Here is a 22,524-nt window from a genome sequence, read left to right on the forward strand (position 1 = left end):
CGCAACAGCACAGAGCAGTATACTGGAGTCAAACTTAACAACCCCTAACAGATCTAATTTCTCCAAACACCTTTTTAGTATAAACTCTAGAGTTGCTAGGGTTGACCCTTTTGCTGTCATGGAGTAGTTGCTCTGAGTCGTTTTACCAGTACCATTTATTAATTAGCCTGAGCGAAAGAAGAAAATAAGCACCAAACCACTAATAACTCTTGGTATTAAAAGTGCATACTTTTGGGAGGAGACCAGATAAATTTGATGAATTCAAGATAACAAAGTGTGGAGCTGGATGAACGCAGCAGGCCAAGCAGCATCTCAGGAGCACAAAAGCTGACATTTCGGGCCTAGACCCTTCATCAGAGAGGGGGATGGGGAGAGGGTTCTGAAATAAATAGGGAGAGAGGGGGAGGCAGACCAAAGATGGATAGAGGAGAAGATAGGTGGAGTGGAAAAGAGAGTTGCAGTGGGAGAGAGATTCCCTGAGGTTGGTCCGGAGGGTGGAGGGTAACTTCTTCAGGTTATGCATCCCTGGAAGAAGCTTCATGGTGAGGTTAAAATTGAATTACTGACTTGAAAGGCTTGGTGATTTTCACTTTATATTCATAAACATAAGGCACACAAGTAAATAAGATTGTGGAGGACCATTATTGCAGGCTTTAGCAGAGAGATTTAGTTGAACAAGTGAAAAGTGTGAAGCATAGTGTGTAGCAAGTTTTTCAGTTTTCAAGCTTACTGAGTCCATTTGTGATATAAAACCTCTACTCAGATTTATTTTTAGTATGAACTTTAATTCTTTGAAATTCACATTGTAATATAATATCTGTAAACAAAGACCAAATAACAAAGTAAGGAATGTTTTGCCTCAGTATAATTAAATTTTTTTGGCAGTGGTTCCCCTCAGTTGATTTTCAGAAGAGAGGGCTGTTTACTACTCATTCTCCTTTTGGAACACTAACCAGATGTCGTTGGATTGGTTTTCTTTTCCTATGTCCTTGCTGAGCAGGTTGAGGTACTTTCATGACTCAGGTACTTTCCTGATAGGGGTCTATCTCAGGAAATACACAGTTGAATTACAAGGCCATTGCAGTTCCTGATTTCTGCAGAGATCCAAGTTCACGCTCCACTTCCCATTTTGTGGAATACTCTTCCATTTGGCCAGCCACACATATGCTGACAGAAAAATGAGCCACAAGTAATTAAGAATGTCTTCTCCTGTCCTCTCACGCCCAGTGTTGGGCTGATGACGACTGCAATTCCTTTGGTAGCAGCAAACCACAGACTTCCTATGGAAGCACTGCAGGATTACATGTTGGTCTATTGATCTCTGCAGCCATTTTCCCAACATCTGGATACTGACATTTCCAAACATTTCATATTGGAAGATTTATCTTAGACTTCCTAATGTCAGTTTTTTTTTACATAAAGAGGAATTTTTAAAGATACTCTTTTTTAGGCTTTATGTGTTACAGTATACACTGCTGTCATATCTTCATTTCTGTATTTTCCCATTTGTCAAATCCATCTCTCTGTTATTTGTAGGTGCATGGTATGTGTGGTAATTACAATGGCCAAAAAGCTGATGAGTTGCTAATGCCTGATGGTCTGATTGCACCCAGTGTAACTCACTTTGGAAACAGTTGGAAGTCAGAGGAATACAGTAATGCAGGGTAGGATTTAAACATTTATGTATTACAGAGACTCAAAAATGTTATTTCCTCACTTATTGTAAAAAATCTGAAATTAGTTTTAAAAAATCAACACAATCCGAAACAGAAGTAAGTGTATATCAATTCTTTGGTATAAAATGGCCAATTGAAAACTTAGGATTGAAGTTTTCTAACCATTGCTAAAAATGATAATTGACAAACACCTTAACAAATGCTTATCTCTGCTTTTCATTGGAAAAAGGAGCATATTAGCTGATAAAAGACATGTTAATTGTATTTAAGTATCCCACTAACATCTTATTTGCAGACAGTTGAACGAACATTTTAAAGGCATGCTGTTCAAAGCTAGGATTATAATATTTGAAATGTATTGACATGTGCTGTCTATTTTTGTTAGCTGTCAACCAGACTACAGCAGAGAACAATTGGACTTTCTTTGCACGCCAGAAGAGAAACTGATTATTGAGTCCCAGTGCCAGGAGCTGCTGCATGATAAATTCATACCTTGTCATCACTTTGTTAATCCACATATTTTCATCAAGAATTGTATTCAAGACATGTGCAAATATAATGGCATGATTTCAACGCTCTGTGATAGTTTCCAAAATTATGTTGCTGCTTGTAAGGAAGAGGGAATAGAAATCATGTGGAGAAACAGTACTTTCTGCCGTAAGTAACTATGTTGATAATAAGAGATAAAGAAGAAGTCAATGAGAGTTAAACAACTCACGCACCAATTTATATTGATATTCAAATGTATGGAGTAATATAACATTGTCACAATGTGACACAACAAACGAGTTGATGTAGATGCATAGATTCTGCATTAAAGGAACAAGTGATAGGAGACGAAGAATTCTTTAGACCTGTACCAACCATAGATTTGGCACAGTACATTTTGGGACCAACACGCCAACACCCAGGTAAGAATCAAAATATCTGTAGTTGTAACCTCCAACAACACCAAAGCAACAGCCAGGAACTCCCTCTATTGGGAATTCCTGTAACCTGATTCTCAAAAGACCCCGCATAGGGTTGGCTCAGGTTGGCAGGAGGTGACTGTAAACCCGATCTGTTGGTGAAGGCTTAGGCCTTGCAGATAAATAAGTAACATATTTTTAAAACAAAACAAAGAACTGTGGATGCTGGAGATCTGAAACAAAAGCAGAAATTGTTGGAGAAATTCATTAGGTCTGGCAGCATCTGGCAGGTCTGGGAAGAATGGAGAGTTAATGTTTTGAGTCCAGTGACACTTCATCAGAATATGTGCTGCCAGATCTGTTGAATTTCTCCAACAATTTCTGTTTTTGTAACATGTTATTAGATTTTTGTTTAAAGCCTCTGGAGATTATCAAGAAATCTCCAAGGCACCAGCTGTACAGTAAAAAACCTAGAAACAGCCCTAGTAGTGCAGAAATATTCTGGAGGAATTCAGTTCAAACAGTCTTCCCCTGAATCTAAATATGTTACATGACCAACAGTGCAGATCACCTATGATAATAACCCTAACATAAGTGCAAGGATCACTGGATTGTAAATATTTTATTCCAATTATTTTTGGTAATGGCCAGAGCTCCAATGTTGCCTGTACTTTCCTCCCAGAAATGCCAACTCCAAGTTTGCATAAGATCCACCTTAAAAAGAGGGATTTAAAAAAAAAACTGATCCTCAGCTTTTTGATTAAGGTAACTAACCACACATTTCCTGAACACGCACAAAATAAACTATTGGGCATAGTTATATCTCAGTGAAAAACTCTTCAGGGAACAATTTCTGCATACTACGGTATCTTTGCCCAAAATGCTGCTTACAGCATTTAACAGCCATTCGCAGTTCAAGATAACAATGTGCTGTGATTATCAGGCATTTGGAAATAACCCAAGGCAGGTTTGTTATTTCTCATATTGCGAAAAACCAAAGGTTAGCAGTGCCTCACATCATCCTATGCAGTCAGTGGTGATTCACAAGACTGTTACAGGAATGGCTTCATTTCTGCAGTGATCTCATTTCAAGTAATAAGCAAATCAAATAAATTAGTTCACTCCCATAAATCCACATAGCTGTAAATCACATCTTACCAGTATACAGTCCTTCACTAAATAATGGCCAGGATGCTACCTATAAAAATAGAATTTAAAGTTGTGCAACTTCCTAATTTATTTTGGTTAAAATAAGTATTAAATAATATTGGAAAAAAAAATCTGACAATGGGTGTGTTAGAGCACGTATTATCAGGTTTATTTAGTAATAAATATAAAATGTACTGAGATTTGAAGTCTCCAGTGGCTGTATAGCCTTTTCCATTGAGTAGCTGAGCTAACCAGCCTATGTAACTCTTAGAATGAAATTTGAACAAATGTTGACTCATTTGTCTTTTATCAGAGTAGTGTTAAGAACACTAGGATTGGGATCAAATTCCAATGTTTGGGATATTAACATTATCGAAGGTTCATGATCCTTATGACTTCCCAGTAACTGCTGCTCAGTGTGCATGCATATACATGTTGAATGGGATTGGATTCTGTGGAAAGAATGTCAATTACATTTATATTCAGGGCTCAACTTAAAGATACTGAAACCATCGAGTCAGATCTGAGAAAGCAGTCAATGAATGATTGTCTATCAGAGAATTGCAGGTGGAGAGGATTGGTGAGGAGATTTAAGCAGTAACCTATTATACAAAGAGTTGCCCATCCACCAATTTAAACATGCTACATAAGGGCAAGTCATTTCTTTCAATGGGGATTTTTGTTTATTCATTCATAGGACTTGAGCATCACTGGCTGGCCAGCATTTATTGGTCATCCCTAATCCATTGATCATAACAAGAATACACTGGGATTGAAAATAATAAAATTGAACTCTACTATTACAGATATTTTAAATCAACCTGTTCACACATGTTTTGATACCTCACATTAGATGTGACTTCAATCTGGATTTTCTGTTCAGGAGTTTGGCCACCACAATTCAACATATGACCCCCTTGTAACAAAAAGTTATTCCTATTCCCCTTATGCGGGTACTTGAGCCTTAACAATGTTCCTACTCAATATCAACCAAGAGACTTTTCATGTAGCATGAGGCAAATACGATAGCCACTACACTGCAAAAACAAGGCAACTTCGCAGTTGTAAGATTATTATGAATGCCTTTGCATCTGAAATTGTTTTGATTGTCTGCCTGCTTGGTTCAGTTTATACTGAACACATGATTTATTTCACTCAAAGTTTAATGTAATTTATTTTTACGTTTGTCCTTCCCCTATCCTGAATTGACTGCATGGAAATGCTTTTATTTGCTTTTGCAGCTTGGTATTGTCCACCAAACAGTGACTACACAACCTGTGCTCCTACTTGTCCTCCTACGTGCAATAGTATCTACACAGGATCCAGCTGTGACAAGTCTTCTGTGTGTGTGGAAGGATGTGTATGTGACAATGGTTTCGTATTCAGTGACGACAGCTGTATTTCAGTCAATGAGTGTGGCTGCAAAGACAAAAACGATCAATACCATCGAGTGAGTAGATAAACAAAATTGACCTTATTTCTGGAAACTATATGTTTTGTCAAGCAGGTTATGCATGTTCATTGATTAAAAGCATCTCAGTTTCGGAGTAGCATGCCTATGTCGGAGTCAGAGATTGAGTTCAGTCTTGTTGCAGAGATTTGAACATATAAGTCAATATTTGTTGAAGCACTGAGAATATACAACACTGTAAGCTTTCTCAGATGGGCATGAACTCTCCCATGATACTACTTTTAAAAAAAAACAGGCTGTATCCAGGCCAATATTTATCCTTTAATCAACAACAGTGAAGCATCTGTTCTGAATAAGACATATTGGAAATGTTGGGCTGAATTTTACCAGAAATTGGCTAAGTGTTAGTTCTGACAAATTCCATGAAGATTTTAACTTCGAGCCCTTCACATCTCGTTATGTATGCACCATGCCTCATTGGTGCCCTGCTCTTCATATCCTCCTTTCCACCATCGGCAGAAGAACTCATCACTGGTGGGTCTTTCCAGGATTCCTGATGTCAGCATCATTTTTGAAGGCCAGCCATGTACCCAGTTAAGCACTAGCTGTCCAGAGATACCCAGACAATTCCTGGTCAATTTTTAAAATATATTTCAAAAGTATACTTTATTCATAAAAAAACCTTTGTATATTTATGTAGTCATAAATGCAGCTCAATTCTGTACAATAGCATATCAAGGAAACAAACAAACATTGGAGTTGACTCTACCCAAACAAATCAAAGTCACCTCTTACATATACAAGACTATATCTACATGCATTTGAGGCACTAGGAGGGCCCAATAACTGAATGGACCCCCATTTAACATTGGCAGGAAGACCTCAGTGGCCTTTCCCCACTGTGCTTTGGCAGCAGTTGTCCCAAGCTTTAGTGCATCCCTCAGCCCATAACCTTGGAGCTTGGAATGTGCTGGTCTGTAACACTCAGTCAAGGTCAACTCCTTATTCTGGAAGATTAACAAGTTTCAGGCAGACCAAAGAATGTCTTTCACTGAATTAATGTCCCTATAAATAGTTCAGACATATTGGATAGAGGGAAATTGGCATTCCAATTTGTCAAACAGGGACTTGATGGTCCTGGGTAAGGCAGGGTTTCCTAGTGAGCATATGCTGAGATGTTGGTGAAAGGTTTTCAAGATGGAGAACTGGAGGAGTAAGAACGAGGCTGGAGTCACCAGGTTATCAAACTGACTTTCATGCCAGCAATTGTCACCATCTAGTCGCTACACGTGGGTGGAAGATTTGGAAATTGCATATCAACAAGATGGGATTATTTTATAATGAGATGTTCATGCATGCTAATACATGACATATGCCTTTAGCGCTTACTAGCAGAATCTTGTCCTGGTGTTCAAAACTTGGTTGGAAAATGGGACTTCTTACTCTCAACTTCAGTAATGCTTTAATGCCAATCTCACATGATTTTTCTTCATTTCTTAGCAATGCCCATGTCATTCACTGGCTGGGAAAATTCAGCCCATTTTTGACTCTGTTTCTCTCCATAGATGCTGGACGATCTTTTGAGATTTCCTATAGTTTCCTTTTTTATTATTACTAAATTGCTATCTTGTCACTTATATCTCGTTGCAGTTTGCACAACTTCACAGTGGTTCTAAAAGCCTTTTGGGATGTTGTTACTTACTTACCACCCATTTACTTTGCCACCAGCCTCCACATCCAAAGGACTGAAGACTGCCATTTCTGTCATGTGCGTGCCACAATGAGACACATATTCCTCTCCCCTCCGTTGTCATCGTTCTGTAGGGACTGTTCCCTCTGGTACATTGTGGTGCACTCCTCCTCCATTCCCAACACAACCTCACACCCCCTGGCACCTTCCCATGCAATTATAGAAGATGTAATACTTGCCCATTTATCTCCACCCTCCTCACCGTCCAAAGTCCCAGGTACACCTTCTAGCTGAAGCAATGATTTACCTGTACTTCATTCAATCTTGCCTATTATATTTGCTGTGCGCAGTGTAGTCTCCTCTACAGTGGGTAGACAACATGCAGACTGTGTAGAACACTGACATTGTGTCTGCAAAAATTATACCCTGCTTCTAGTTGCCTGCCACTTCAACACATCACTGTGTTCCCACATCACCATTTCTGTAACAGGCTTGCTGCGGTATTCCAGTGAGACTTGGAAGAAGCTTGTAAAACAACATCTCATTTTCCAGTTGGGGACCCTGCAGCCTCTAGTACTCAACATCGAGTTCAATAACTTTCAACCATGATGCCATCCTTCCATGTTTTTTCACCAACCCCACACCCAGTCCTGTTTCAATATGGTAATAAAATGTGAGGCTGGATGAACACAGCAGGCCAAGCAGCATCTCAGGAGCACAAAAGCTGACGTTTCGGGCCTAGACCCTTCATCAGAGAGGGGGATGGGGAGAGGGAACTGGAATAAATAGGGAGAGAGGGGGAGGCGGACCGAAGATGGAGAGTAAAGAAGATAGGTGGAGAGAGTATAGGTGGGGAGGTAGGGAGGGGATAGGTCAGTCCAGGGAAGACGGACAGGTCAAGGAGGTGGGATGAGGTTAGTAGGTAGATGGGGGTGCGGCTTGGGGTGGGAGGAAGGGATGGGTGAGAGGAAGAACCGGTTAGGGAGGCCGAGACAGGTTGGACTGGTTTTGGGATGCAGTGGGTGGGGGGGAAGAGCTGGGCTGGTTGTGTGGTGCAGTGGGGGGAGGGGACGAACTGGGCTGGTTTAGGAATGCAGTAGGGGAAGGGGAGATTTTGAAACTGGTGAAGTCCACATTGATACCATTAGGCTGCAGGGTTCCCAGGCGGAATATGAGTTGCTGTTCCTGCAACCTTCGGGTTGCCTGAGATGCAGGAAGGTGAGGGATATGCTGGAGATGGCCCTGGTCCATCTCAGGCAACCAGCTTGTAACTGATGTCCATTTCAAGCCCACCGACTCCCACAGCTACCTAGAATACACCTCCTCCCACCCATCCTCCTGCAAAAATTCCATCCCCTATTCCCAATTCCTCCGCCTCCGCCGCATCTGCTCCCACAATAAGACATTCCACTCCCGCACATCCCAGATGTCCAAGTTCTTCAAGGACCGCAACTTTCCCCCCACAGTGATCGAGAACGCCCTTGACCACGTCTCCCGTATTTCCCACAACACATCCCCCTCACCCTGCCCCCGCCACAACCTCCCAAAGAGGATCCCCCTTGTTCTCACACACCACCCTACCAAACTCCGGATACAACGCATCATCCTCCGACACTTTCACCATTTACAATCCGACCCCACCACCCAAGACATTTTTCCATCCCCACCCCTGTCTGCTTTCCGGAGAGACCACTCTCTCCGTGACTCCCTTGTTCGCTCCACACTGTCCTCCAACCCCACCACACCCGGCACCTTCCCCTGCAACCGCAGGAAATGCTACACTTGCCCCCACGCCTCCTCCCTCACCCCTATCCCAGGCCCCAAGATGACATTCCACATTAAGCAGAGGTTCACCTGCACATCTGCCAATGTGGTATACTGCATCCACTGTACCCGGTGTGGCTTCCTCTACATTGGCGAAACCAATTGGCTTGGAGACTGCTTTGCAGAACACCTCCGCTCAGTTCGCAACAAACAACTGCACCTCCCAGTCGCAAACCATTTCCACTCCCCCTCCCATTCTCTAGATGACATGTCCATCATGGGCCTCCTGCAGTGCCACAATGATGCCACCCGAAGGTTGCAGGAACAGCAACTCATATTCTGCCTGGGAACCCTGCAGCCTAATGGTATCAATGTGGACTTCACCAGTTTCAAAATCTCCCCTTCCCCTACTGCATCCCTAAACCAGCCCAGTTCGTCCCCTCCCCCCACTGCACCACACAACCAGCCTAGCTCTTCCCCCCCACCCACTGCATCCCAAAACCAGTCCAACCTGTCTCTGCCTCCCTAACCGGTTCTTCCTCTCACCCATCCCTTCCTCCCACCCCAAGCCGCACCCCCATCTACCTACTAACCTCATCCCACCTCCTTGACCTGTCCGTCTTCCCTGGACTGACCTATCCCCTCCCTACCTCCCCACCTATACTCTCTCCACCTATCTTCTTTACTCTCCATCTTCGGTCCGCCTCCCCCTCTCTCCCTATTTATTCCAGCTCCCTCTCCCCATCCCCCTCTCTGATGAAGGGTCTAGGCCCGAAATGTCAGCTTTTGTGCTCCTGAGATGCTGCTTGGCCTGCTGTGTTCATCCAGCCTCACATTTTATTATCTTGGATTCTCCAGCATCTGCAGTTCCCATTATCTCTGTTTCAATATGGGTTGGTTTATTGCACAGTCACCAGTAGCCACCATTTCTGTGCCTGTCATTCTCTCAGGGCTGGAAGGCACCCTTTTGATCTTCAATTCTAAGAAGGCTACTACTGTCCTTTGTTGGATGGTGAGCCTACTCTCTCACCACTGATTAGCCAGCTTTTCAATAAATCACGCTGGGTCTCTCATGGGAACAGGACCCAAAAATTGTACAATTGATGTCCTTATCCCAAAATCAAAAATTCTGCCCTGTAGTTTGGGGACAAAAGCATGGCCACTGATCCAATGCTTCCACTGGCACAGTCATTGAATTGAGCTAATCTTTCTTTCCTCTCTGCCGACCAGTTGCCTATCTATCTCAATATACTTCCCCAATTCCATGTGCTTTAATTTGCATATTAATCTCTTATGTGGGACTTTGTCAAATGCTTTCTGAAATTCCAAATATACTGCATCGATTGGCTCCGCCTTGTCATGTCTACTCGTTACAACAGATTTGTCAAGCATAACTTCCCCTTCATATATCCATGCTGACTCTGTCTCATTCCTGCCCCTGTTTTGAATACTCTGCTTTAATTCCTTGACAATGGATTTGAGAATTTTCCCCAATACTGATGTTAGGCTCACACGTCTATAATACCCTGTTTTCTCTATACCTCCCTTTTTGAATATTGGAGTGACATTAGCCACCCTCCAATCTGCAGGGACTGTTCCAGAGTCTATAGAATATTGGAAGATGATCACCAATTTATTCATTATTTCTAGAGCTACTTCCTTAAGTACACTGGGATGCAGATTATCAGGCCTTTGGGTTTTATCAGCTTTCAATCCCAACAATTTTCCCAGCAGTATTTCTCTACTAACACTGATCCTCCTCAGTTCTTACCTCTCATTAAATCTTGCCTTCTCCAACAATTCTAGTATCTGATTTGTGTATTTTTTTGTAAAGGCAGAACCAAAATAGGTATTCAGTTCCTCAGCCACTTGTTTGCCCCTATTATACGTTCCCCCATTTCTGTCTGCAGGGGACCTACATGTGTCTTTACAAATCTCATTCTTTTCACGTACCTATGGAAATACTTAGCGTCAGTCAGACCACACCTAGAATATTGTGTGCACTTTTGGTCTCATTTTCCGAGGAAGGATGCTCTTGCTTTCAAGGGAGTCCAACGAAGCTTTACCAGGCTGATTCCGGGGATGGCAGGTCTGACGTATGAGGAGATATTGGGATTGTTTTCTCCGAAGTTCATACAAATGAGGGGGGATCTCAAAGATATTTATAAAATTCTAACATCACTGGACAAGGTAGAAGCAGGGAGGATAGTCCTGACTGGTGGGTGTGTCCAGAACCAGGGGTCATAGTACGAGGATTCGGGGTAGATGATTTGGGATCGAGATGATGAGACTTTTCTTCACCCAAAGAGTGGTGAGCCTGTGGAATTCATTACCACAGGAAGTAGTTGATACTAAAACATTGAATGTGTTCAAGAGGCAACTAGGTACAGCACTTGGGGAAAATGGGGTCAAAGGTTATGGAGAGAAAGCAGGATTAGGCTACTGAGTTGGACGATCAGCCATGATCATGAAGAATGGTGGAGCAAGCTTGATGGGCCAAATGGTCTCTTCCTGCTCCTATCTTCTATGTTTCTATGATCCCCGAACCTCAGTTACCTGTGTCCCTGCCCTCCCAAAAAAGATCCCTGGTTTCTCCACATCTCCATGTTCTAGGACCTTACCATAGGGCTACCTGAGCTGTCCAAATGGGTACCCTAGCTAACCAAAAGAAATGCAATGAGAACAGACCAACTCCTACATGGGTCTTATATCCACACTCTAGGTTCCAGAGATCTGGAATTCCAAAATCAGAAATCAGAGGCAGCTGATCATTTAAATTGCATACAAAATGCAGACTGCCTCCATTAAAATGTGATGCCTCATTTGGGGGCAGGACTTGGGGTATCTGATGACTGTAGCATTTATGCCTTAATGGAGGTACTCTCCATTATTGCAAAAATCAAAGCCAAATTATGTACAAAATGTTATAGACCACTTAAGTGAGTAGGCAGAAATGTGGCAAATGGAATATGATATGTGAAGATGTGAACTTGTCCAATTTGACAGGAAGAATAGAAGAGCAGAATACTATTTGCATAGATAGTAAAACAGTACACGACAGGAGCAGACCCTTTGACCCAACGCATCTGTGCCAACCACAATGCCATTCTAAGCTAATCCTATCGCCTGCTATAGTCCACGTCTCTCTATTCCCTTTCTGTTCAAATGTCTTTTAAACATATCTTGCAGCACGTTCCATGCACTTATCACCCTGTGTAAAAAAACATGCCTCATACATCTCCTTTAAACTTTCACCCTCTCACCTTAAACCAGTGGGCCCTAATATTTGACATTTTTGGCATGGGCAAAAGACTCCGACTATCCACCATAATCATGCCTCTCTCAATTTTATAGACTTTTGTCAGGTCGCCCAACTGCCTCCAACACTCCAGCAAAAATAATTCAAGTTTGTCTAACCTCCCCTTGCGACTACACTCCAATCTAGGCAACATCCTGGTTAAACCTCTTTTGCAACCTCACCAAAGGCCTCCACATCCTTACTGTAGTACAGTAACCAGAACTGCACACAATACTCACTAAAATTTTATATGGCTGCAACATGACTTGCCAACTTTCATACTCAATGCCCCCAATCAATGTCAGCAAGCATGCCATATGCCTTATTTATCACCTTACCCACTGTGTTGCCACTTTTCCTCTGTATATCAGTACTCCTAATCTTGCCTTTTACCGTATCTTTCCCCTTGCATTTGACCTCCCAATCCATCACTTTTTGCTTGACTAAATTAAACACCATCTGCCGAACTTTCCAACTATCCTGCAATATCCTTTGGCAACCTTCATAACTATGATGACTCCACCAATTTTTATGTCATGTGAAAACTTACTAATCAGACCACCTACATTTTCATTCAGATGCTTCTTTATATAATACAAATAACAGATCCCAGCACTAACCCATGCAGAACACCACTGGTCACGAATCACCAGTCAGAAAAACACTCCTCCATAACTACCCTCTGTCTTTCATGACCAAGCTAATTTTGTATCCAACTTACCAACGCAAGATGGATCCCAATGGACTTAATCTTCTGGTCCAACCTATCAGGAGGGACTTTGTCAAATACCTGGACTAGCCTACCATGAGGGATCTTGTCAAATTTTAATGGAAAGGAACTCTGAGGTACAGAGGGATCTGGTAGTTTTCTTGGTAAACAAATCACAAAAGGTTGTTATGCAAATACAGCAAGTAATTAAGAAGGCAAAGTGGAGTTTGTTATGTATTGAAAGAGAAATGGAATATAAAACTAGATATTTTGCTTCCATTCCATAACATACTAGTGAGACCACATCTGGAGTATTGTGTATAGTATTGGCCTCCATGTTTAAGAAAGGATACAAATGTGTTTGAGGCACTTCAAAGGATGTTCACTCTACTGGCATGGGGGTAAGAAGGAAATTATCTTATGAAGCACGATTGGACTGATGGAATCTGCATCTATCGGAGTTTCGAAGAATGAAAGATGTTATGTTGAAATGTTTAAGATCCCTGTATGTAGACTTGACAGGGTGAATGCTGAAAGGATATTTCCACTTATGGAGGAGAGTAGAACTAGGGGACACAGTCAAAGGGCTTTTCCATTTAAGGTGGAGATGAGGAGAATTGTTTTATCAGATTATGAGTCTCTAGAATCTCTCCCTGAGACAGCAATGGGGACAGGATGCTTGCATATTTTAACACAGAGATAGATAACTTGTTGACTGCCAAGGCAGACAAAGGGAATTGGGCATAGTCAGGAACGTAGATTTAGATCACAGCCTGGCCACATATAATGCTATTAAATGACAGAGAAGGCTGAAGGAGCCAAGTGGTCTAAATCAGTACTCCTCCTATTTTGCTTAATCATACATCAATATTTTAAGTATTCCTCGCAATTACTAGAACATAGAACATTACAGCACAGTACAGGCCCTTCAGCCCTCGATGTTGTGCCGACCTGTCATACCGATCTCAAGCCCATCTAACCTACACTATTCCATGTATGTCCGTGTGCTTGTCCAATGACGACTTAAATGTACCTAAAGTTGGTGAATCTACTACCATTGCAGGCAAAGCGTTCCATTCCCTTGCTACTCTCTGGGTAAAGAAACTACCTCTGACATCTGTCCGATATCTTTCACCCCTCAATTTAAAGCTGTGCCCCCTCGTGCTCGCCGTCACCATCCTAGGAAAAAGGCTCTCCCTATCCACCCTATCTAACCCTCTGATTATTTTATATGTTTCAATTAAGTCACCTCTCAGCCTTCTTCTCTCTAATGAAAACAGCCTCAAGTCCCTCAGCCTTTCCTCGTAAGACCTTCCCTCCATACCAGGCAACATCCTAGTAAGTCTCCTCTGCACCCTTTCCAAAGCTTCCACATCCTTCTTATAATGCGGTGACCAGAACTGGACACAATACTCCAAGTGCGGCCACACCAGAGGTTTGTACAGCTTCACCATAACCTCTTGGTTCCGGAACTTGATCCCTCTATTAATAAAAGCTAAAACACTGTATGCCTTCTTAACGGCCCTGTCAACCTGGGTGGCAACTTTCAAGGATCTGTGTACATGGACACCGAGATCTCTCTGCTCATCAACACTGCTAAGAATCTTACCATTAGACCAGTACTTTGCCTTCCGGTTACTCCTACCAAAGTGCATCACCTCACACTTGTCTGCATTAAACTCCATTTGCCACCTCTCAGCCCAGCTCTGCAGCTTATCTATGTCTCTCTGCAACCTACAGCATCCTTCGTCACTATCCACAACTCCACCAACCTTATTGTCGTCTGCAAATTTACTAACCCATCCTTCTACGCCCTCATCTAGGTCATTTATAAAAGTGACAAACAGCAGTGGACCCAACACTGACCCTCGCGGTACACCACTAGTAACTGGTCTCCAGGATGAACATTTCCCATCAACTACCACCCTCTGTCTTCTTTCGGCAAGCCAATTTCCAATCCAAACTGCTATATCTCCCACAATTCCATTCCTCCGCATTTTGTACAATAGCTTATTGTGGGGAACTTTATCGAACGCCTTGCTGAAATCCATATACACCACATCAACCGGTTTACTTTCATCTACCTGTTTGGTCACCTTCTCAAAGAACTCAATAAGGTTTGTGAGGCACGACCTTCCCTTCACAAAACCGTGCTGACTATCCCTAATCAATTTATTCTTTTCCAGATGATTATAAATCCTATGCTTTCTAACTTTTTCCAACACTTTACCAACAACTGAGGTAAGGATCACTGGTCTATAATTACCAGGGTTGTCTCTACTCCCCTTCTTGAACAGGGGAACCACATTTGCTATCCTCCAGTCATCTGACACTATTCCTATAGACAATGACGAGTTAAAGGTCAATGCCAAAGGCACGGCAATCTTCTCCCTGGCTTCCCAGAGGATCCGAGGATAAATCCCATCCGGCCCAGGGGACTTATCTATCTTCACCTTCTGAAGGATTTCTAATACCTCTTCCGTGTGAACCTCAATCCCACCTAGTCTAGTAGCCTGTATCTCAATATTCTCCTGGACAACATTGTCGTTTTCTAGAGTGAATACTGTTGAAAAATATTCATTTAGCACTTCCCCTATCTCATCTGACTTCACACACAACTTACCACTAATATCATTGATTGGGCCTAATCTTACTTTCGTCATTCTTTTATTCCTTAAATACCTATAGAAAGCCTTGGGGTTTACCCTGATCCTATCCGCCAACAACTTCTCATGTCTCCTCCTGGCTCTTCTGAGCTCTCTCTTTAGTTCTTTCCTGGCTACCTTGTAGCCCTCAAGTGCCCTAACTGAGCCTTCACATCTCATCCTAACATAAGCCTTCTTCTTCCTCTTGACCAGAGATTCCACCTCCTTCATAAACCACGGCTCCCGCACTCTACAGCTTCCTCCCTGCCTGACAGGTACATATTTATCTAGGACACACAGAAGCTTTTCCTTGAATAAGCTCCACATTTCTAATGTGCCCATCCCCTGCAGTTTCCTTCCCCATTCTATGCTCCCTAAATCTTGCCTAATCTCATCGTAATTGCCTTTCCCCCAGCTATAACTCTTGCCCAGTGGTATACACCTATCCCTTTCCATTACTAAAATAAACATAACAGAATTGTGAGATAATAAAATGTGAGGCTGGATGAACACAGCAGGCCAGAATTGTGATCGCTGTCACCAAAGTGCTCACCTACGTCCAAATCTAACACCTGGCCGGGCTCATTACCCAGTACCAAATCTAATGTGGCTTCGCCCCTTCTTGGCCTATCTACATACTGTGTCAGGAAGCCCTCCTGCACACTCTGGACAAAAACTGACCCATCTATAGTACTCAAACTATAGTGTTCCCAGTCAATATTTGGAAAGTTGAAGTCCCCCATGACAACTACCCTGTCTTTCTCACTCCTAACGAGAATCATCTTTGCTATCCTTTCCTCTACATCTCTGGAACTATTCGGAGGCCTATAGAAAACTCCCAACAGGGTGACCTCCTTTCCTGTTTCGAACCTCAGCCCATACTACCTCAGTTGACGAGTCCCCAAACATCCTTTCTGCAACTGTAATACTGTCCTTAACCAACAATGCCACACCTCCGCCCCTTTTACCATCTTCTCTGTTCTTACTGAAACATCTAAGTCCCGGTATCTGCAACAACCATTCCTGTCCCTGCTCTATCCATGTCTCCGAAATGGCCACAACATCGAAGTCCCAGGTACTAACCCATGCTGCAAGTTCACCCACCTTATTCCAGACACTCCTGGCATTGAAGTCGACACACTTCAATCCAACTTCTTGCTTGCCGGTGTCATCTTGCTTCCCTGAAACTTTATTTCGGACCACCCTACTCCCAATCTTTTCTATAGTCGAACTACAATTTTGGTGCCCATTCCCCTGCTGAATTAGTTTAAACCCACCCGAACAGCCTTAGCAAATTTCGCCCCCAGGATATCAGTACCCCTCTGGTTCAGGTGAAGACCATCTTGCTTGTAGAGGTGCCACCTACCCCAGAATGAGCCCAAATTATCCAAGAATCCAAATCCCTCCCTCCTGCACCATCCCTGTAGCCATGTGTTCAACTCCTCTCTCTCCCTATTTCTCACCTCACTAGCACGTGGCACGGGCAACAAACCAGAGACAACAACTCTGTTCGTCCTAGCTCTCAGCTTCCATCCTAGCTCCCTGAATTTCTGCCTTAAATCCCCATCTCTCTTCCTACCTATGTTGTTGGTGCCCATGTGGACCACGACTTGGGGCTGCTCCCCCTCCCCTTTAAGGATCCCAAAAACACGATCAGAGACATCACGCATCCTGGCACCTGGGAGGCAATACACCAACCGTGAGTCTCTCTCGTCCCCACAGAACCTCCTATCTGTCCCCCTAACTATGGAGTCCCCAGTGACTACTGCTCTGCTCCTCTTCCCCCTTCCCTTCTGAGCAGCAGGGACAGACTTTGTACCAGAGACCTGTGCCCCACTGCTTTCCCCTGGTAAGTCGTCCCCCTCAACAGTATCCAAAACGGGATACTTATTGTTGAGGGGAATGGCCAAAGGGGATCCCTGCACTGCCTGCTGGTTCCCTTTCCGTCCCCTGACCGTAACCCATCTGCCTTTTTCCTGTACTTGAGGAGTGACTACCTCCCTGTAACTCCTCTCAATAACCCCCTCTGCCTCCCAAATGATCCGATGTTCATCCAGCTCCAGCTCCAGTTCCCTAACGCGGTTTTCAAGGAGCTGGAGTTGGGTGCACTTCCCACAGATGTAGTCAGCAGGGACACTAGTGGTGACCCTTACCTCCCACATTCCCACTAGTTAGAAATAAAATTGAGTTACAGCCACTTTAAAGGGCAGGCTTATGTTAGAGCAGTGAAACTGAAGCAGAAAGGTCAAAAATTGTACAGATTGAACAACATGAATTTTATCACTGATTTAATTGCTGTTCCATCTTATTGAAGATTAAAGTGGTTTCACGATTTGAACCAAAGCCTATCTTACCTAGTGATTGATCAATTTGCCTCTAAAGTTCCTGAAGAGAAACACATTGAGAAGTATGTGAATAACTGGTGCAGATCACAAGGGGATGCCGTTGTTCCTTTGATAGGTTACAAAAGATACAGAGTTTATTGTATCAACTCCTGTAACTGTACGGAAAGACTAGCATTAACTGTTTTTGAGAAGATCCCTGCAGCATGTGTCAGACACTTTAAACAAAGAGCCACACATTGAATATTGGAGTTTACAGCACCTTCCTCCTCCTTCCCTGATAGCATACTTAGAGGTGGTGGGATGCATAAAATAAAGCATCAATCATCTCCAGTGTAACTTTTCGTCTCACTAAGGAAGCTTGTGTAAGGGGTGTTAGAATGGTGAATAACCTGCCAACTTTCACTGCACCATCTAGTGACAGACAAAAAAAATGTGCTCACCCCTTTGGTGATTCATTTCACCATATGGCACTGCATCCAAGCTTGTAACATCTATCTTTCCCTATCCTCTCTCTCCCAAAGACTCTAAATTCTGACTCCTTCACCCACTGCTCTCACTGGTGTATCTCAGCTAAGCCTCTCCAGGATTTCCAGATTTACCAAACTGTAGGATCCATGACACTTTGTACTCAGGACTGCTTGTAGTCCCAGTAGCCTCAGGATTGAGCGATGGCCACTTTTGGGGCTGTAGAGCTGCTAGTCAATCAAATTGTCCAGTAGCTACCTAGAACAGGACTTCCTGTACCTGTGCAACAGATGCTCAGACAAATTAAGTTATTTGGTTGGCAAGTGCCGATGCAACTTTTGGTGAGGAGGAGAAATGGAGTCAAATTTATTCCACTTGTCTTTTTCTGAGATGAATCAGAGACAAACTGCCTTGTTTCAGATTTAAACAAGCCTGTCAATTAATTGTCAATCATGATTAACTGTTGTATTCTCTATAGTAATGCCTCTATCAGATTCCATTTGCCAACCAGTCAGATGTGATGCAGCAAAACATTGGTTTTCCCCTTGGGTTAGTATTCTTGAAAATTATTCTGATGAATGCAAGATAAAATTCTTCAACAAAATGTGCTGTTTTACCCAGGCTCTGAATGGCCAAATGAGTAGTTCTTATATTTTTAGATACTGATAGATCTACTGTATGTTTAAGATTTTTCTTTCAACTTGATAGTTGAGATCATTATTCATGCCAGTAAATATGTTAAGTGAACATATTATAAAACACCAAATATAAACATAAGGGAAGGTAAAGTTCCCAAAGTCTCAGAGGACCATAGGGCTACTCCTCTATTTACAGTGAGATGACTGATGGTGAGTTTAACCTGAGAGTCACCAAGCCCTCAGATGTTGGGCAAGGTTGACAAGATGATCCTTCGTAGTAACCTCCCTCGGTGCAGGAAGTGAACCCACAGTGTTGGTATCACTCTGTATTACAAACCAGCTGCACAGCAAACTAAGCTAAGCATGCACTGTATACTCTTATGAATAGATATGTCTATTTACCTCCAATAACATTCATGTGTCACTGTTTCAGATTGGAGAGACTTGGCTGACCCAAAATTGTGCCCAAAAATGTAGCTGTGGAAAAGATGGTGAGATAAACTGTGCAGACAATGGCTGTGAAAGCAATGAGAACTGCAGTCTGAAGAGAAATGGGCAGTATATCTGCAAATCTACTGATGTGTAACTGAATTTGGTAACTACTGTTTTATTTAGAATGTATGACTTTCTTTAAGAATGTCTTTTAATTTTTCTGACTTCCTTTAAGAAAACTACGTTATGAAATGTCTCCGATATAATTTCCTCAAAGAAGTGAAAATGTTTGTCAGTGAAACAGGTGTCCCAATGCTACATTGCCATCTTCCATTGGCCAGTTTTTGCAATTAAGTGATATTGACATTATTTTGTACAATCTATAAATTCATAATGAACTTTATACTCATAAATTTTTGCCTCTGAAGGTATGATCTTTCACTTTTGTTCAACAGCGGTGAACACCCTCTTCACCTCGCTGAAGGGCCCTTTGCTATCTACATGAAACTGGCTTAAGAGAATTTGGAAGATACTTGCTGTTGAGTGTATCATAGACAAGTGGGATGCTATCTTTGTTTGACTGTTTAGTTTGTGTTATGGGCCAGTTGATGGTAATCAGAAATGTATTTACATCATCATTCTTTTGCCTGTTCTTGACATTTTTTTCACTTTGTTTCAACTTCTGTAGAAACTGATACAATTTAAAAAGCTAGTCACCGCCACCAGTTTATAGCCCAGTGTTGAAAGAAACGACTGACCTCTCAAAATCTCTTCCTAGGAGTGATTGTGCATCAAATGCATGTCATGGATTGACTTTCATGAAGAAATTCTGGGCAAAATTGATTGATTTTTCCACAAATGGAAATTCAAACAACCTCAATTTGTATTTAGATGTGCAGCTGGAGAAATAAAGTCTATTCCATTATCCTATACAACTGAAAGCTATCCACTTCCACCCTTACAACATTGCTGCCTCCATTCCTACTCATGTCCATCTGCTGCTGAAACAGTCAACTGTGTGTATCTCCTTTGATCCGGTCTATTCCAATAAGAGATAGTGAGAAAAGCTGATACTGGAGTCTGAGATAACACAGCATGGATCTGGAGGAACACAGCATGCCAGGCAGCATCAGAGGAGCAGGAACGCTGATGTTTCGGGTCAGGACCCTTTTTCAGAAATAGGGGAGGGATAGGGGGCTCTGAAATAATAGAGGTGGGGGATTGGGCTGGGAAAGGTAGGGGGAATGGTGGTAGCAGGTAGGTAGTGGAGGGGATTGGTCAGTGAGATGGGAGTTGCAGATAGGTGGGAGAGAAGATGGACAGATCAATGAGGCGAGGATGAGAGGCGGGGCTGGTCATGGGATGAAGCTGGGGGTAGTTAGATTTTGAAGCTAGTAAAGTCCACATTGAGACCATTGAGTTGTAGAGTTCCAAGGTGGAATATGAGGTGCTATTCCTGCAGTTTCCAGGTGGCATTGTTGTGACACTGGAGGAGGCCCAGGATGGACACGTCCGGGGAGTGGGAGGGAGAGTTGAAGTGGTTAGTGACTGGGAGGTGTTGTTGTTTGTCACGAACCGAGCGTAGGTTTTCCACAAAGCAGTCTCTGACCCTCCGCTTGGTCTCACCAATGTAGAGGAGGCCACATCGGGAGCAGTGGATACAATATGCCAAGTTAGCAGATATGCAGGTGAACCTTTGTCTGATGTGAAAGGTTTTTGTTGGTTCTTTTTGCAGGTGGCGGAAGTGGCAGAGAATGATGTGTTGAATCCAGAGGTTAATATTGGTCCCTTGTGCTTCAGGTTCTGCCTACATTCCATCCCAGACCAAATCTTGTCACCCTATTCGAGCTGCTGACTACACAGTTCTCAGTTTCATGATCATGTTCGTTATTCAAAATGAGCTCATCCTTGATAACAAAGCGTGGAGCTGGATGAACACAGCAGGCCAAGCATCATCTCAGGAGCACAAAAGCTGACGTTTCGGGCCTAGACCCTTCATCACAGCTCATCCTTGACTCAGTTTTAGCATCTTTCAAAATAGCTGTCATGATTCCCTACTTAAAAAGCAACTCTCACCCATCAGTCATCTCCAAATACTGCCTCATTTAATCTCTGCTCCAACACATTGCCACCTTCCTGACCCTTCTACTTTACTGTCGATCACTCTCAAAATATTCTGAACCATCACCTTGGAAGAGTGAAATTGAAGTTTTTATGGCTGAAAATTAACATCTGGGCAACTGTTTGCTTCAGTTCCTCGATAGCTATACAACAGTAGTCACATCATTATACTGTATTTGTGATATTTGGTTTCCTTGCTTCCAAGTAAAGAGTTAAATTGTTTTAACAAGAAGTTCCTATTAGCTGGTTGTTAAATGAAGGGGCTGGTGCTGCCCTCCCAGCTAGACATGGCACTAATAGGAAGTGCATCATTGAAAATTACAGGAATACAGGTTGAAAATTACAAGCTGGACAAACATAGTTTTTTATAAGTTACTTCTCTTAGCTGTCACTCCAAACTGAATCATTCCCTGAGAGTTCACTGCAAATCTCATATTGCCCTTTTAAGATATGTTTTTTTGTGAACTAAGTGCAGTGTCCATTGTGGTAACTCACATTCTAAACAGCATCGCATTGCAGGCATTCCAGTCATTCAAATGCTGACAATCCCATGATCACAGCTGGCTCATTGTGTTTAACCAAATCCTACTGGATTAGGCTGCATTAAGCTAGTGGAAATTTGTGCATTATCCAGTAGTGCTTGAATTGAGATTTTCTAGGGTTTTAATTCAACAGGCACTTTTGTGAGCCATGTGTACAATTTTTAAAAATCCCTGTTCTTTTACTCAAAACCTTTCGCAATGAAGACCAACATACTGTTTGACTCCTTTACTGCCTGCTGAACCTGCATGCTTACCTTCAGCAACTGGTGCACAAGGATGCCCAGGTCCTGCTGCACACTCCTCTCTCCCAATTTTTAGCCATTCAGGTGGCAATCTGCCTTCTTGGTTTTGCTTCCAAAGTGAATAACCTCATACTTATTCAAATGATACTGCATCTGCCATTGATTTGCCCACTCATCCAACCTGTGGAGATCCTTCTGAAGGATCGCTGCATTCTCGTCACAGTTCACTTTCACACCCAACTTAGTATCATCTGCAAACTTGGAGATACTACATTTTGTTCCCTCTTCCAAATCGTTAATATATATTGTGAATAGCTGGGGTCCGAGCACTGATCCCTGTGGCACCCCCCTAGTTACTGCCTGCCAATTTGTAAAGGACTCATTCATTCCTGCTCTTTGTTTCCTGTCTGCCAACCATTTCCCTATCCATCTCAATGTTCTTCCCCAATTCCATGTGCTTTAATCTTGCACATTAATCTCTTATGTGGA

The 22,524-nt window shown here is 42.7% G+C and overlaps 1 protein-coding gene across 1 annotated transcript in view; it reads left to right on the plus strand.

The window, feature by feature from the left end:
* The window catches only part of LOC125457768 (IgGFc-binding protein-like), a 108,802-nt gene that overhangs the window by 80,715 nt on the left and 5,563 nt on the right, over positions 1–22,524 (plus strand). The window contains exons 58-61 of the mRNA XM_059651192.1: positions 1,537–1,664; positions 2,062–2,333; positions 4,975–5,183; positions 19,132–19,293. Coding sequence (XP_059507175.1) covers positions 1,537–1,664; positions 2,062–2,333; positions 4,975–5,183; positions 19,132–19,284 — 762 coding nt within the window. The 3' untranslated portion in view covers positions 19,285–19,293. The remainder of the gene's footprint in view (positions 1–1,536; positions 1,665–2,061; positions 2,334–4,974; positions 5,184–19,131; positions 19,294–22,524) is intronic.

This window comes from Stegostoma tigrinum, chromosome 14 (genome assembly GCF_030684315.1).
Source record: "Stegostoma tigrinum isolate sSteTig4 chromosome 14, sSteTig4.hap1, whole genome shotgun sequence".
Taxonomy (NCBI): Eukaryota; Metazoa; Chordata; class Chondrichthyes; order Orectolobiformes; family Stegostomatidae; genus Stegostoma; species Stegostoma tigrinum.